The 15,939-nt window shown below is 46.9% G+C and overlaps 1 protein-coding gene and 1 long non-coding RNA gene across 5 annotated transcripts in view; one reads left to right on the forward strand and one right to left on the reverse strand.

Annotated features, from left to right (window-relative positions):
* The window catches only part of SLC25A37 (solute carrier family 25 member 37), a 41,343-nt gene extending 39,450 nt beyond the window's left edge, over positions 1-1,893 (reverse strand). Inside the window, exon 1 of one of the 2 annotated variants that reach the window (XM_045456951.1) lies at positions 1,455-1,893. In XM_045456951.1, coding sequence (XP_045312907.1) covers positions 1,455-1,670 — 216 coding nt within the window. In that variant the 5' untranslated portion in view covers positions 1,671-1,893. The remainder of the gene's footprint in view (positions 1-1,454) is intronic. The other variant, XM_045456971.1, reaches the window with a different exon arrangement.
* On the forward strand, positions 780-15,939 carry LOC123587328. 3 transcript variants are annotated; one of them, XR_006707246.1, is made up of 3 exons: positions 780-1,085; positions 11,828-11,943; positions 15,779-15,939. It is a non-coding gene; the product is annotated as an uncharacterized LOC123587328 (long non-coding RNA). The 3 variants fall into 3 exon arrangements; XR_006707244.1 differs by lacking the exon at positions 780-1,085 and adding an exon at positions 2,036-2,107; XR_006707249.1 differs by lacking the exon at positions 780-1,085 and adding an exon at positions 4,553-5,053.

A 15,939-nucleotide genomic window follows, 5' to 3' on the forward strand; every position in this document is an offset into this window, starting at 1 on the left:
AAAGGTGTGATGGCTCAGGCTCAGCGGCACAGTTAAAGGCTTGGACCTCACCTTTCCTCAAAGGCTCACGCTTTCTCTCACTGGATTGGTGTCTATCTGTCCACTGACGGCTAGCTCTAGGAGAGCTGTCCAGTGCAGGGAAAACCCTCTGAGTCAGACATTCTGGTCCTCACACCTCCAGCGTGGGGCCAGCATCAGCAAGAAGATAACAGCTGCAGTGAGGGAGCGCTGTGAGTCCTGCCTTTCGAGATAAGTGCCACCAAAGCACACTGGGGCTGGAGTCCGAGGAGGCAGGTGGAGTATCAGCCTGGCAGGTTAATCACTTCGCTATCTCTTTGCCTCAGTTTCTTCATCTGTCAATCCCTGGGTTGCTGGATGAATTAGTGGAGTTATGCTTACAAAAGTGCAAGGTGTCAATACCCGTATTACCTTCCTGCCACTCGGTGTCCTGGATAGGCGGACAGAAGGCAGTTCTCGGTCTAACAGGAAAACTGGCTAACGCTGCCTCCTTGCAGAAATGCATGTAAAACTACCTGGGGAAATGACGGGTAAACCGAGTGCCTATTACACAACCCACAGTAAGAGTGGTAGAGCTTACGCTCTCCTTGCCTGCCCGCCTCCCTGCAACAAAAAGAGAAGGCAAATGTCAACGCAGGGCTCGCTGCCTCTACGCTGCTCAGCTGCCCGAACTCCTGGGGAAGAGGTGCAGAAACCCCGTGAGAAGGGGATCACCTAAGGGCGTCGCTGAACCGGTATCTCCAAGAGAGCTGCTAAGAACCAAGAGAACCCCTACCACTCCTACGCCTCCCCAGAAACCCGGGGAGCAGGAGCAGGAGCAGGAGCAGGAGCAGAAGCACACTCGGGCCAGAGGGCGCGCGGCCGAGCCGGAGCCACGTTTCTCCGCGCCAGCGTGGTTAGCGCTTCCCGGCGGCGAGCTCCCTCGGAAACTGCGCACGTGTGGGCAGCCTTGGGCGCCCTGCACGGACCAGAGGACACCTCTCGCCGCGGCTCGGACAGGGGGCGCGCCGGCGGGAGCCACGAAGAGCTGGGACCCCCCGAGCCCTACGGTCGCGTGGGCAGACGTGGTAAGACTGTGCAGAGCTGCAGCGATCGCTTCCTCGGGCACTCCGCCGCCGCCGCCGCCGCCGAGAGCAGGGGCGCTCGCCAGTTCCCCCCGCCGCAGCGCCGCGAGCAGCCCGCGGCGGAGGCAACGGTGCGGGGCGCCGGCGGGAGCACCCCCGTGGGCAGAGGGGCGCCCCCCGAGGCCCCGGCGCGCGGCGGAAGGAGTGGCGCGCTCGCCGCGAGAGCCGGGGCGCCGGGCCCACGCCCGCCACAGCCCGGAGGAGAGGTGTTTTCAGGGCGCTCCCCCAGGCTGCTCTTGCGCGGGATGCAAACGCACGCGCGCACGCTCCCCTCTCTGCGCCCTCCGTGCCTACAGTCTTCTCGCGCCTCACCTTCACTGAGTCTACCGGGTACATGACCGAGTGCTCCAGGATCCCGGCCATCGCTCCGGCTGTCATGTGGGTGGATAAGGAGGCGCTGGTCGGCAGGTTCTCATAGTCCTCCGACCCGCCGTCCTTGCAGCCGCCGCCGCCGCCGCCATCTCGGCTGTCCCCATCCATCCTGCGCCCCACAGCCTGGCTCCCTACGCCGCCGCGGCGCAGCTCCATCCGCCAGCTCCGCGGGGCGCGGGAGGCTGCAGGAGGTGGGCAGGGAGGGGGAGGGGGCGAAAAACTTCACTTCTTAAAGTGGGAACCACCTCCCCGGTTTTGCGGCGCCTGACGCCATGGCGGGCTGGGGTGGAGCAAAGGGGCCCCAGACACCAATCGCTGGAAAAGAAGAGGCCAGCCGCGGCCCCGCCATTGGTGTGCTGGATAGTGGGGACCCGCCTTCCTGTGTGACGTCACTGTCCAGTGCAAATTTCCAAGCAACCGGACGGGGGCGAGAGAAGACATGGGGGTGTCCCGGGAAGTTGTACTACCTCCAGGGTGCTGCTGCTGCTGCCCTTGGGGCGGGCGGGGCGGAGGGGGGCGGGTGGTCACTGGGCAGCGTCAGCCGGACCGCAAGAGGGACGTGCCCAGGGCTGAAGGGAGATCAGGAACAACGGGTAATCTTCCCCCAGAGCCCGGAGTTTTGCAAACAGTGTTACTCAGCACGCGTTGGCATTCCTAAGGCCTGGAGTGGGGGCAGTTCCTGTGGATGCCATCTATGGAGCAGTTATGATGGCCGGATGGGGGAGGGGGGGCACCCGGGGCGGGTGTGTGTGTGTGGAGTGAAGTTCTAGAAATGAGGACGCACTGCGCGGTGTCACTGGAGCACCACCTCCTTTTGTGCAACACGAGGGCATATACCGTGGAGGTGACAGAGTTTAGACTCAAGGGCCTGTGCTAAGCTGCTTTGTTGGGGAGAGCTCCCATTTCATCAAAAATTTTTCTCTCACTGAAACACGTAATATAGAGGTAAATTTGTTCTCTTATTCTCACGAAGAGGCTAACGCCACCTTGCCCTGGACTGATCAAGGCATGGGTAGTCATCAGAACGCCTTTCAGCACGTTTTCCTCAAGACTGACAGGCCTGGAAGGTCTTTAGAGGCTGATCTCTGGGTGGGGTGCAGAGTGGCCCCGAGTAATATCTTGCAGCATCGCGTTTACCTGCCTTTTAAGACTCTGCTCTCCTGGTTCTTAAACTCATCCGAAACGGACTCCTTCAAGTGTAACCAGGCTGCTTTATTTATTTCAATGTTGTCTTGCTCTGTCTGGGGGAAGGGGAGGAATCAGAGAGTAGGAGAATGACCTGTCTTTGGAAGCCTCCATGAAAGCATGGCATCTGCATATCTAAATGGGCTCATTCTGGGGCTTAAGACCTGGCACTTGTAAAGCACCAGACACCTTATCCCGGGAAGCCTTCTGGTCAGGAAAGCTGTGCCTTGAGAGATAGGAAAGGGTGGGGGAGATCCTGAAGATCTGCACCGACTCTGCCCTCACCCTGGTTCCAAGATTCAGGTCACAGCAACCCAGACCCCCCCCCCCCCCGCCAGGGGTTTTAGGTACAGCGATGTGAGCATTGTCAATTAAGACTTCAAGGCCAAGGGCACCAGTTTCCCATTTTGGGTAGCAGCCAGTAGTAGCCCCCAGGATGAGTGCTAAGGATGTCATAGGTAGAAGCAAGCTCTTTGTTTAGTGATCGCCAGAGAAAAAATTGTTTTTACTGTAGGTGATTTTTAAGAAACGTTCATCAAAAGCTGTTGATACTCATTTAAAAATGATACTTTTGGGGACGCCTGGGTGGCTCAGGCGGTTGAATGACCAACTCTTGATTTCCGCTCAGGTCATGATCCCTGGGTCTGGGGATCGAGCCCCATGTCGGGCTCTGCTCTGTGGAGCCTGCTTAAGATTCTTTCCCTCTGCTCCTCTCCCCTGCTCATGTTCTCTCACGCTCTCTCTCTCTGAAATAAAATTAATTAATTTTTTAAAGGAATTTTAAATGATACTTTTTAACCAATACATATTTTTGACCCATTGTCCCTTCTGGCAATGTGCCACAAAAGTTTAAATATGCGTAAGCTCCCCTTCAAAATATTATTTATAGTACTAAATAATTGGAAACAACTAAAATGTTCCACTAGAGAGGAATGGATGAGTAAACTATAATTTGTATCTTAGTGGACTATTATGGGACCATTAAAAATTGTGGTTACATTACACCATAAGATGAGAGGTGATTATGATACAATGTTGAGTGAAGAAACAAAACAAAATTATATAAAGATGACATTTACAAAGATGTAAACATGCACATGGACTGAGTGAAGTGGTCATTGTAATAGTGACGTAGGATTATAGGTATTTTTACTGTATTTTTCAGACCTAAATAATGTTTTTTATTATCTCTATAACTTAAAAAGTGGAAAGAACGAAACTAGATCACTCTTTTTTAGGAGACAGTCTCCTAATGGATGAGAAGCCTTCTGAACTTGGCAATGGTGATGCTGGTGGAGAGAAGCCACCCTCTGGATGATTAAGAAGAATCTTGGCAAATGTGGACATGCCCATAGTCTTCAGAGACACCAGACTTTTTTTTCTTTTAACTTTTTTTAAATTTTATTTTTTATTTTATTTTATTAAATTTTTTTTAACGTTTTATTTATTTTTGAGAGAGAAAGAGAGAGAGAGAGAGAGAGAGCATGAGCGGGGGAGGAGCAGAGAGAGAGGGAGACACAGAATCCGAAACAAGCTCCAGGCTCTGAGCTGTCAGCACGGAACCTGACACGGGGCTCAAACTCACAAACCGTGAGATCATGACCTGAGCCGAAGCTGGACGCTCAACCGACTGAGCCACCCAAGTGCCCCTATTTTTTATTTTTTAAAATTTACATCCAAATTAGTTAGCCTATAGTGAAACAATGATTTCAGGAGTAGATTCCTTAATGCCCCTAACCCATTTAGCCCATCCCCCCTCCCACAACCCCTCCAGTAATCCTCAGTTTGTTCTCCATATTTATGAGTCTCTTCTGTTTTGTCCCACTCCCTGTTTTTATATTATTTTTGTTTCCCTTCCCTTATGTGCATCAGTTTTGCAGAGACACCAGACTTTTTAAAATGTCATTAAATAAGTTTTAAGCTAGAACCGTTTAGAGAATCTGGAAAATTTACTATAAGTATTCAATACTTTTTCTCCTCATGTAAGGAAGATATGGTGGTTTGGCACTTAGCATCCATCTTAAACTCCTTCTTGTACTGCAGTGGCCAGAAATTTTTAAGCCACATTTATCAGACCCTTGCAGCTAGGAGGCCAGATGTGAGTTTGATTCTGCTAATTAGATGAACTGGAGAGATCTGGGAGGCAGTAAGGAGACAGAAGTCACCTTCCTGCTTCTTTGATGCTTTCTGATGCCTCGTGAGGTCATAAACGCTCCGGCCAGGAGCAGCTGGGGTGGGCAATAGCTTTCCTCTTGCAACAGCACGGCAGTGTCTGGTCACCGGATGCATGGATGTCAAGAAGCAATTGTGGCAATGGGAGTGGCAGCAGGAATGATCCCTGAACCATAGCTCCCGTAAGTGGCCTTCCTCACTTACCAACACATGGTGGAGATTCCCTTGGGAAGCCAGTTAGGCAATGTGGATCTGAGAGTTCTCCCTGGAGGCCCAGCCTTGGTTTCAGCTCTAACAATATTGTATATACTAGCAAAAGGGTCTGATAATGAAGGAGCCATTCCTGGACGTCAGAATACAGCCACCAGCCCCGGTCCTAGACCGCCGAGAAGGCCTGTTTAGAGGGAGTTGACATCCCAGATGCCATCACCCAGTGCTTTGGCCACCACTGTCAACAAAGAGGGAGCATAGGGACCTGGGAGCAGAGCAGTGATCCTGCCCTGTAGGTGGGCCTGGAGACTCAAAATGACACGCCGACTCCACTGGATTCTTACATAAAGTTCCTGAGTCTTGAAGTTCTAAGGATGTCATCATACTGCCCTGACCTAACTGGGATCCAAGCTCCATTTAGAAAGGGGAAGCCACAGAGGCTGTATGGTGTGTGTGGCCCTTGCCCACTGGTCGGCATGCTTCACGTCTACTTAACACGTGGCGAATGAAACACAGACAAAAATAAAGGGGCACCTGGGGGCTCAGTAGGTTAAGCGTCTGACTCTTGGTTTCAGCTCAGATCACGACCTCACTGTTTCATAGTTTGAGCCCCGCGTCAGGCTCTGTGCTGACAGCCCAGATCCTGCTTGGGATTCCCTCTCTCCCTCTCTCTTTGTCCCTCCCCCACTCATGCTGTCTCTGTCTCTCTCAAAATAAATAAATAAAAACTTAAAAAGAATGCCTGTAAAAAATAAAATCCCATGGCCAAGTATATATAATTTGGGAATACTGAGGGGAAAGAAATGGAAAGGAGTTAACAGTACAGAGGTAAGAGGTCCAGTCTGTCTCCAGAATCTGTCTTTTTTTTTTTTTTTTTCCACAATAATTGCTCCAGCCCTGGCATCCACCTGCCCACCTATGGAACACACAGACATATTAACGATCCTATCCTGATTTCAGCCAATGCTGTAGCTCCCACCGGGGACACACTTGTCAGGGATGAGGCTCCATGCCTTGGAGTGACCACAGCTGGAGTGATGCGTCCTAGAACACCATGTGGAGCTGGTGTGGTACCAGGAAGGGGGGCTGTGCATTTTGTCTTTGTTTTTCTTGATGTACACCCATCTGCCTATCTGTTCACTTCAAGTCAAGTTTATATGTTGGAAGGGCTGCAAGGGCCTCTAAATGGAGGGATCCCTCCCTCTTATACGTATATGGCCCCGTATTCCCAGAATCTCTTGCCTTCCCAAGCTCAGCACCGTGTTTCCTAAAAGCTCTATCTGTGATGCGTCCTTTGGGATGAATCTCCCCATAAGATGGAAGAAGAAATGAAGGCAAAAAGCTAGCCTTCCTCTACAGCCCCATGTCCAATAAGGAAGGAGTGAGAGAGAGCCATCAGGCCCAGAGAACACAGAGCTGCTTCACTTTACCAGGCTTTTCTTTTCAAAGGATGGCGATGGGCGAGGGTCAGAGCTGGGGGTTGAATCGGCAGGTTGGGAGAGGAGTGTTGACACCTGCTCTACCTCTCAAAAGCCTACCCTTTGTTCACACTTCTGCAGATTCTACTGCTGGAGTCCACCGGTGATCATCCATGTGATGTGGCTGGACCCCACCGCTGTGGGACAGTCCCCTGACACCTGTTCTGTGGATGCCTGGGCCATCCTCTTTAGCAGCTGTCCCACACACTTTCACTGAGGAGACCCAACCATGCCAGCCGCCCCCTCCCCACACCGCAGGCCACACCGTCTATGCACTGCCCCCACGCCTGCTCCACTCAAGAGCCCATGCCCTAGTGAATGGCTCGGGGCCCCAGAACCGGACAGGGGTCGTGGCAGAGGAGTGCTGAGGCCCCATTGGAAGCAAAGCACTGGCTCAGTTCTGGGCAAGAAGTACCATGTCTGTGTGTCCACGTGGGTGGATGCTGGACCGTCCATTAGCCGCCCACTGTGATAGCTTCCATCTGTTAGTTTTTCCCTCTCCTCACCTTTCTCCATAAATAGACTCAACTCTCCACGGCTTAAAAAAGAAGCCCTCTCCCCTGCTTTACACCTTAAGCGATTGCCCTATCTCTCCCTCCATCCGGAAGTCCTTGAAAGAATAATCTCCCCTTGTCTTTCCATAGTCACAATGCACTCACTCCTGAAGCCTCCACATGGTTTCTAACCCCTGCGGTTTTCCAACAGAGGAGCTCTCGAAAAGGTCACCAGTGACCTCAGTTCCAAATCAGCCTGGTCTAGTCCTGACCTCTTGACCTCTGCTTCCTCTAAAATTCCTCCCTCACTTCCTCTCTCTTCTTGCCCTCCCAGCAGTGCCCTCTGCCTCCTCTCTACCTTGCCTTTCTCTCCGCACCCTGTCCTCAGACTTCCTTTCTCCTCTTCCCTGTGGTCCTGTCTTCTATTCCCCCCTTCCCACTCCCAACCCTGGCTCTGTTTTAATCCTGACCATTCCTCTGCACTCAAGCCCCACATTTTCTTGTGTTTCCCAGACAGTGACATCTGAATATCCCACCTGAACTGAAAGCTCGGGAGGTGGATCAGTGTCCCAGGGCTGCCGTAACAAAGTACCTCAAACTGGGTGGCTTGAAATAACAGAACTGTACTCTCTTACGGTTCTGGAGGCTACAAATCCAAAATCAAGATGTTGGCAAAGCCGCGCTCCCTCCAAAGCCTCTAAGGGAGGATCCGTCCTTGTCTCTTCCTAGTGTCTGGTGGCTCCCGGCTATGCTTGACCTTCTTTGGCTTCTAGGTGCATCACTTGGATCTCTGCCTCCATCTCACGTAGCGTTCTCCCTGTGTTCTCCATGTCTACCATCCAGATTGTCCTCTTCTTATAAGGACACCTGTCATATTGCATTAGGGGCCCATACTGTGCCAGTATGACATCATCTTAGCTTGATTATATCTGACAAAGACCCCATTTCCTAATAAAGTCACATTCATAGGTTTTCAGCAGACATGAATTTAGGAGGGACACTATTCAACTCAGTACAGTGAGGTAGAGAGAGCTGCAAAGAGGGGCAAGTGACCTAGGTTCCAGTCCTAATGTCCTTTGCCCCATTTCCTTTACCTGTGAAAGGAGGGGTTGGGGTCACTGGTGTGCAGACAACTCTATCTCTCTGATCAAAAACTGAACTCATCATCTTTCCTTCTAGTTGGCCACTCCTTCTGATGCCATTTTTATCTGTAATTTACCAGGCAACCAGCTGGCAAGCTTAGTCATCCCTGACTCCTCTCTTTTTCTTTCCTTGTTTTAATTGAAGTCTAACCAACATGCGATATCTTACTAGTTTCAGGTGTACGTTATAATGACTTGATATTTTTATACTTTACAAAATGATCCCTACCTTAAGTCTAGTTACCATCAGTCGCCACACAAAATTATGACGATATCATTGAGTATATTCCTCCTGCCGTACATGACATCCCGGTGACTTGAATCTTTTATAACTGGAAGTTTGTACCTCTTAATCCCCTTCACCTATGTTGCCTGCTCACCTCCCCCTCCCCACTCTGGTAGTCAACAGTTTGTTTCCTGTGGCTAGGAGTCTGTTTCTGTTTGTTTTGTTTTGTTTTTATTTTTATTTTTTGATACAGTTTTAAAAATTTATTTATTTATTTTGAGATAGAGAGCACGAGCAGGGGAAGGGCAGAGAGAGAGGAAGAGAGGATCTGAAGCAGGCTCCGCACTGTCAGCGCAGAGCCCCATGTGGGTCTCGAACCCACGAACCACGAGATCATGACTAAGCTGAAACCCAGAGTCGGATGCTTAACCGGATGGGCTACCCAGGTGCCCCTGTTTTGTTTTTTAGATTACACACATATGTGGCCTCTATTATGTTGATGTACCTTCCTTCTATACCCACTTTTTTGAGAGTTTTTAATTAGAAATGGGTGTTGAATTTTGCCAAATGCTTTTTTCTGCAATTATTGAGATGGCCATATGATTTTTATCCTTTGTTTTGTTAATGTGGTGTGATTTGTGGATGTGGACCCAACCTTGCATCCCTGGAATAAATCCCTCTTAATCATGGTTTATGATCCTTTCAATGTGTTGTTGAATTCAGTTTGCTAATATTTTGTTGAGGATTTTTGCATCTATGTTCATCAAGGATATTGGCCTGTGATTTTCTTTCTTGTGTGTTGTCTTTGTCTGGTTTTGGTATCAGGGTAATAACTTGCCTTGAAAAATGAGTTTGGAAGCATTCCCTTCTCTTTAATTTTTTGGAATAACTTGAGAAATATATGCACTAACTGCTTTCTTTTTTTATTTTTTTTAAGTTTACTTATTTATTTTGAGAGAGGGCGCACGGGTGGGGGAGAGACAGAGAGACATAGAGAGAGAATCCCAAGCAGGCCCCCCTCTGTCGGTGCAGAGCCCGATTTGGGGCTCGAACTCACAAACCGTGAGATCATGACCTGAGCTGAAACCAAGAGTCAGACGCTTAACCGACTGAGCCACCCAGGCACCCCTGTACTAACTTCTTTAAATGTTTGATAGGCCTCACCTGTGAAGCCATCCAGTTCTGGATTTTTGTTTTTGGGGAGTTTCTGATTCAATTTTATTACTTGTGATCAGTCTATTCAGATTTTCCATTTCTTTGTGATTCAATATTGGAGGTTGTATGTTTCTGGGAATTTATCCATTTTTTTTTTAATTTTCAAATTTGTTAGCATATCATGGTTCATAGCAGTCTCTTATGATCCTTTGTATTTCTGTGGTGTCAGTTGTAACTTCTCTTTCATTTCTGCTTTTGTTAATTTGGGCCCTCTCTCTTTGTTTCCTGATGAGTCTGGCTAAAAGTTTATCAATTTTTTTATCTTTTCAAAGAACCAGCTTTTAGTTTCATTGCTCTTGCCTATTTTTTTTTTTTTTTTTAGTTTCTATTTCATTTATTTCCTCTTTTATCTTTATTATTTCCTTCCTTTTAACTTTGGGTTTTGTTTGTTCTTCTTCTTCTTCTACTTCCTTTAGTTAGATTGTTTAATTGGAATTTTTCTTGTCTCTTGAGGTAGGCCTGTATCCTATGAATTTCCCTCTTAGAACTGCTTTTGCTGTACCCCACGGATTTTGGAAAGTTGTATTTTCATTTTCATTTGTTTCAAGGTATTTTCTGACTTCTTTGATTTCTTCAATGACCCACTGGTTGTTTAGTAACACCCCTCTCTTTCTTTCCCTCTCAGATCCTATTAGCCATGTGGATATTTGGCCTCTTAAAGAGTATCACTTATAGCTATGGTGACAATATAGTTTATCATCCAAATTAGGATGATTTTTGAGAGTGAAAAGGGGGCGCCATTAACAACTACACCAGGACAGAAAATATAAACTGAAACTGTCTTGGGAAAACTAGGACATATGATCACCCTGTGTATGACCAGCCCCTGCTTTCCATCCCCAAAACTTGGTCAACCTGTGGCCCTGTCCCTCCTCTTCTAAGGGAAGACTCTCCATGTCTCCACCTGCTGGAACAGTACTCATTTCTCAGCCCAGACAGCTTTGCTTTCATAAAACCTTATCTGACCCGGAAGAAGTGAGCTGAACCCTGTCACTTTCATGCTTTCTTCATCGCTCTTGCTACCTCTCACTTTTAATGTTTATTTATTTTTGACAGAGAGAGAGAGAGACAGAGTATGAGCTGGGGAGGGGCAGAGAGAGAGGGAGACACAGAATCCGAAATAGGCTCCAGGCTCCGAGCTGTCAGCCCAGAGCCCAACGCGGGGCTCAAACTCACGGACCGCGAGATCATGACCTGAGCCAAAGTCGGATGCTCAACCGACTGAGCCACCCAGGCGCCCCTCGCTACCTCTCACTTTGCATCGTAGTTCTAGTAGCCATGTCTTAGCTTTCCCCCTACAGTCTAAGTTCTTGAGGATGTAAATTAAGTAGGCAATCAATATTTGTTAAAGGAGTAAGAGTTTCTTTCAAAAACGTTCCATATTCTTACATAACATGAAAATATTGCAGACCCTCATGGTCTCCAGGAAATTAAAGCACATCCTTCACTTCACATGAGCATAGCTCTGAACACAGTTTGTGAAGAAGAGAAAAAAAAGTGGCATTTCCTTTTCTTCCAAAGGACTTGTCACAAATGCTAAATTAGGTCACTACTTTCCAGGAACATGAAGTTACAAAGCCCAGGAACTGGAAGAGATCAAGAATGGGATGTAGGCCATAAATCTCATCTCACGGGTAACAAAAGAGATCCAAAAGGTAAAGCAGCTTGTCCCAGGACACAAAAGTGGTTAATGGCAGAACTGGGATCCAAACCCGGGTGTTTCGTCCAGTATTCTTTTACTCCACACCTTTGAAATAAACCCTGAGGCTGATAAGATTTACTGCTGCCATTAGTCATATCTCAGACGCCTGTTCTGCAGAAATCAATTGTCATCAGTCCTCCACTCTGGCCAGGTTTGTCTGACACAGCACATTAGCACATGGCCACGTTTGCCAAATTCCACACGTGAGTTTTACGCTGAGCTCTGTACCTCCTGAATAAGAGATCGTGATCCTCTGGACAGTATAGTTACCATTTTCAAACACCTCAAGTAGACTACTGAGCATAGAAGGGTCTTTAAGGGAATATAGGAGATACAGAAAGCATGTGCTTTGGAGACAGATCAGAATTAATTAAATCGATACCTGCTGCTTCCAAGAATGGTCCTGGAGCAAAGCAGCCCCTTTGCAAATTGGAGCACCAACATTGTGATTTTTCATTTGAGTTTCATATTTGTTTTCTCTGTCCATAGTATCCTGTTATGCATGGCATGTCTCTCCTGACCTCTAATCACACGTGCGTCTCAAGGGTGGACCTCAGTTTCAGCTGCTGTTGGAGAACACTTGCAGACCAATTGTGAACTTACAGGTGAAAGACACACAAAGGGGCACCTGGGTGGCTCAGCTGGCTGAGTGGTTGAGCATCTGACTCTTGGTTTCAGATCAGGTCATGATCTCGCGGTTCGTAGGTTCTAGCCGCGGGTCACGCTCTGTGCTGACAGTGGGGAGCCTGCTTGGGATTCTCTCTCTCTCCCTTTCCTCTCTGCCCCTCTCCTGCTCATGCTCTAAGTAAGTAAGTAAGTAAATAAATAAATAAATAAATAAATAAATAAGAAAGACACACAAAAGTGCCCTAGTCACTAGTGAACAAAGCAGGGGCTGGGTTAGTACTCGGAGTCTCTCAGATCAAGGAGAAGTGTTAACCAAGGATAACCACTGGATTTTCCATCTCCACAGTCCCCTTCAGAAATGGAGAGTAGAGGGAAAGGGCCCAGTGAGTGGCCTCGGAGAACAGCCAGTCTGAACCCCTCAGCAATCATCTTGGGAGGGGGAGTACCAATATCCGAGGCTCCCAACTTGGTCATGCTTAGAATAACCTGGAAGGTGTGTTTTCCCTAAATTAAAGCTCCGGACTGTGGGAAAATCCCACCGCACATAAACGGTGAAGTGTTTCATTTCACTTTGTTAATTAGTAGTTAATTAATTAATTTGTTAATTAGTAGTAAAAATATGAAACTCTACTAATTAACTCACTTGATATGAGAAAGACATCCTTCTCAAGTTAGCCCAAATGTAATTCACAAAATCTGTCTGGGCCGCAGTAAGCCGTGTAACAGTTTTTCCCAAGAAATCTGCCTACCCAGGACAGGTTATCAAAAACCAGACTATTTGGTCAACATAATCAGAAAGAGTAATTTCAGTCTGGTTTTTAAAACTAACTAAACCGATACAACCAATTTGGAAAACTGTCTGACAGCATCTTCTAAAGCTGAACGTACATACACATAACCTTTGACCCAGCAATTCTACTCCTAATATATACCCAGCAGAAATGTATACTTTGCATACCAAAACGTACAAAACGTGCATGTACCAAAATGCTCATGGCAGCACAATTCGCCACACAGCCCCCAAATGGAAACAACCCAGATGTCCATCAACAGCAGAATGGACAAATCAGCTCTAGTGTGTTCACACAATGGAATGTTGGGCAGTGGTAAGAATGGATGACGTCTAACTCGAATGCCTCATTCTTAGAGAAAAGAATCCAAACCAGCCCCCAATCACTTTGTAAAAAATTTATAGTACCCATTGCTCTGTCAGATTATCTTGTTTATTCTCTCTGCCTTCCCACTATCTCCCTTCTCTCTCTCTCTCTCTCTCTCTCTCTCTCTCTCTCTCTCTGTCTCTCTGTCTCTCTGTAACACACACACACACACACACACACACACACACATACACACACACACTGTAAGAAGAGAACAGACACCGGGTGTCACATCTTCACAGTTGCATTCCCAGTGCTTATGACTGGCACAGAGTCAGCTATGATATGAATGATGTGAATGAATAAATAAAATGTCACTTCTTCCAGGAAGCCTTCCCTGACCCTGACAGCCTCTCTCCACTGAACTTTCCTAGGATTTGTTTGCCACACCACCCACATGACATTTATCCTTTACTACCTTGCACTGTGCTTTGCTTCAGTACACATCTTAGTCCCCTTCTAGTTCTTAAGTCCTTGGAGAGCAGAATTTCTGGCTTATACTCTTTTATATACCCAGAAACTAGCCCACAGGAGGCTTCAAACACCCTGCTCATAATAGGAGAGCAATAAACATGTGCTCAATCTATTGAAGAGGAAGCAGGGCATAGTAGAAATGGTGAACTTTGAAGTCAGAAGACCCGACGAGCACTTACTACCTAGCTGTACGTCCCTGGAAAAATTACTTAGCATCTCTGAGTCTAGATTCTCAATTATAAAATGGGCACAGGAATTCCTACATCATAGGATCAAAACAGAAGTTATATAAAGTAGTATGTGTGTGCGCGCGCGCGCGCGTGTGTGTGTGTGTGTATGTATTCAAAAATGTCAGTTCCCCTTCAATGTTTGATAAAAGTTTGTCATCTCTTACTGTAACCATGGACATATTTCATACAAGGCTTATGTTTACCAAAGATCTCCTGTCTCTTAGGCAGCAGCTGATTCTGCTTTTTAAGTATTTTCTTCCCCCACCCCCACTAAAATGCAAGTGTATAAAATTTTCATCAGAGTGTTTTTTGATGAATGCAAGTGCATAATAAAATTGGGGCATGAACACAACTTGCTAAATTTAATAGGCTTCATTTCAACGTAATACTAAACTGGACCAATTCAAATTCTCACCATTGCTTTCGCACCCACAAAAGTGACTTTAAGAGCAAAGCAGTCTCCCGGAACTCATTAACTTGGTGCAAGCAAGACATGTTTTACTGCAGCACATTTGAAAAGGTAGAAACCCGCCCATCATCTGCTCTGTGACAGCAGCATGCTCACTTAGCCCCTGTTGTGTCTCCATTCCCAGAGGTTGGTGGCCAAGTCATAGTAAACAATGGCAACTTGTGTCACTCTGGAGAACTTTCCGGCAGTTTTACGCATCTTATCTCATTTGATTCTCAGGGCTGTTATTAGGGGGTCAGATGGAGAAGTACGGGCCATGTAAGATTATCGTGCGGTGGGGTTGATCTGCAGCTGTCCCGCAAGGATTGGTTAAATGGGGCCTGTATCAGCAAGAAGGGAGGTGTGACACAGGACTCTGACCTTGACCGGGTTCAATTCAACTATTTTTTAAAGTCAGCTACTAGAAAAAGTCATGGAATACAACAGACTTATCAACCTCTTAGAAGACATAATACCGGGGGAATGGCTTCCTGGAATGCTAAAAGTCAAGGTTGTTTTTAAAATCTCTAAAAACGTAAAATGCTGCACTTCAATCCTAAACAGGATGGGTATGCTGAACAGGATAGAGCACCCCTGAACTGCCGAATCTTCACGTGACTCTGTAGTTGTCTGTGAACTTGGCACAAGCGCCAGTTTCTAGGGCGTTTTCCCTGGCACGCTTCATTTGGATAGCCTCCACTTGTCCTTCCAGCCCCCCTTTAGATGTCACCTCCTCTGGGAAGCCATCCTGATCCCACACCTTCACCTCTAGTTGCTCAGGCTGAAACCCAGGAGTCATCCCAAAGTCCTCCCTGTCATTTACCTAGAAAACCCTGTCTATCAAGAATCATGCCAGCCCACCACCCAATAGACAACATAGTTGTATTTATCATTTATTAATGCATAATGTGACTTTTGTTACTTAGAGTTTTATTATTATGCTTTTGTCTGTCTCCCTCCAATATCACAGATGCTTTTTAAGAGAAAAGCCTTTTTTTTTTTTTTTTTTTGGTCCACTGATCATTCTCAAAGTCTACGATAGTACCTAACACATGATAGGAACCTAATAAGTATTTATTTTTAATAAATGAATGAATGAATGAATAAATGAATGAATGAATGAAGGTGAGTTAGGTGCCCCACTTTTGTGCTCCTATATCACCCTGTAATTTTCTCATCATAAGGCTTGATATGCTGTGGGGCAACTGGGATTTATTTCCACTTAAAAAACATATCTTTTAATTATACGTTTGCCCATGAATAAATTCTAGTTGTCATGTAATGGTTTACTTGTCCGACCATTTCACTAGACTACAAACCACAAAAAGCCCATAGCTGGTCTGCCTGGCTGACTGCTGTGCCCCCAGCTCCGGGCACAGTGCCCTGTGCAGAGAAATAGTACATTTGTGGAGTGTCAGGCACACTTCGAATGTTTTACATGCACTAATTCACTCAATGAGTACAACAACCCAATGAGGTGGGTTCGATTTTTACTATTTCACAGATAAGGAAACTGAGCTCCGAGAAATTAAGAAACATGAACGATGACATCTATGAAGTCTGGCTCTGGAGCTCAAGCTCCAGATGACTGCCCTGAATTGCCTCACCTTTACAAGGCACCCAATAAAACCTGTTCAATAAATGAATCAAGGAAATATGGCTGAC

This window comes from Leopardus geoffroyi, chromosome B1 (genome assembly GCF_018350155.1).
Source record: "Leopardus geoffroyi isolate Oge1 chromosome B1, O.geoffroyi_Oge1_pat1.0, whole genome shotgun sequence".
NCBI classification, from domain to species: domain Eukaryota; kingdom Metazoa; phylum Chordata; class Mammalia; order Carnivora; family Felidae; genus Leopardus; species Leopardus geoffroyi.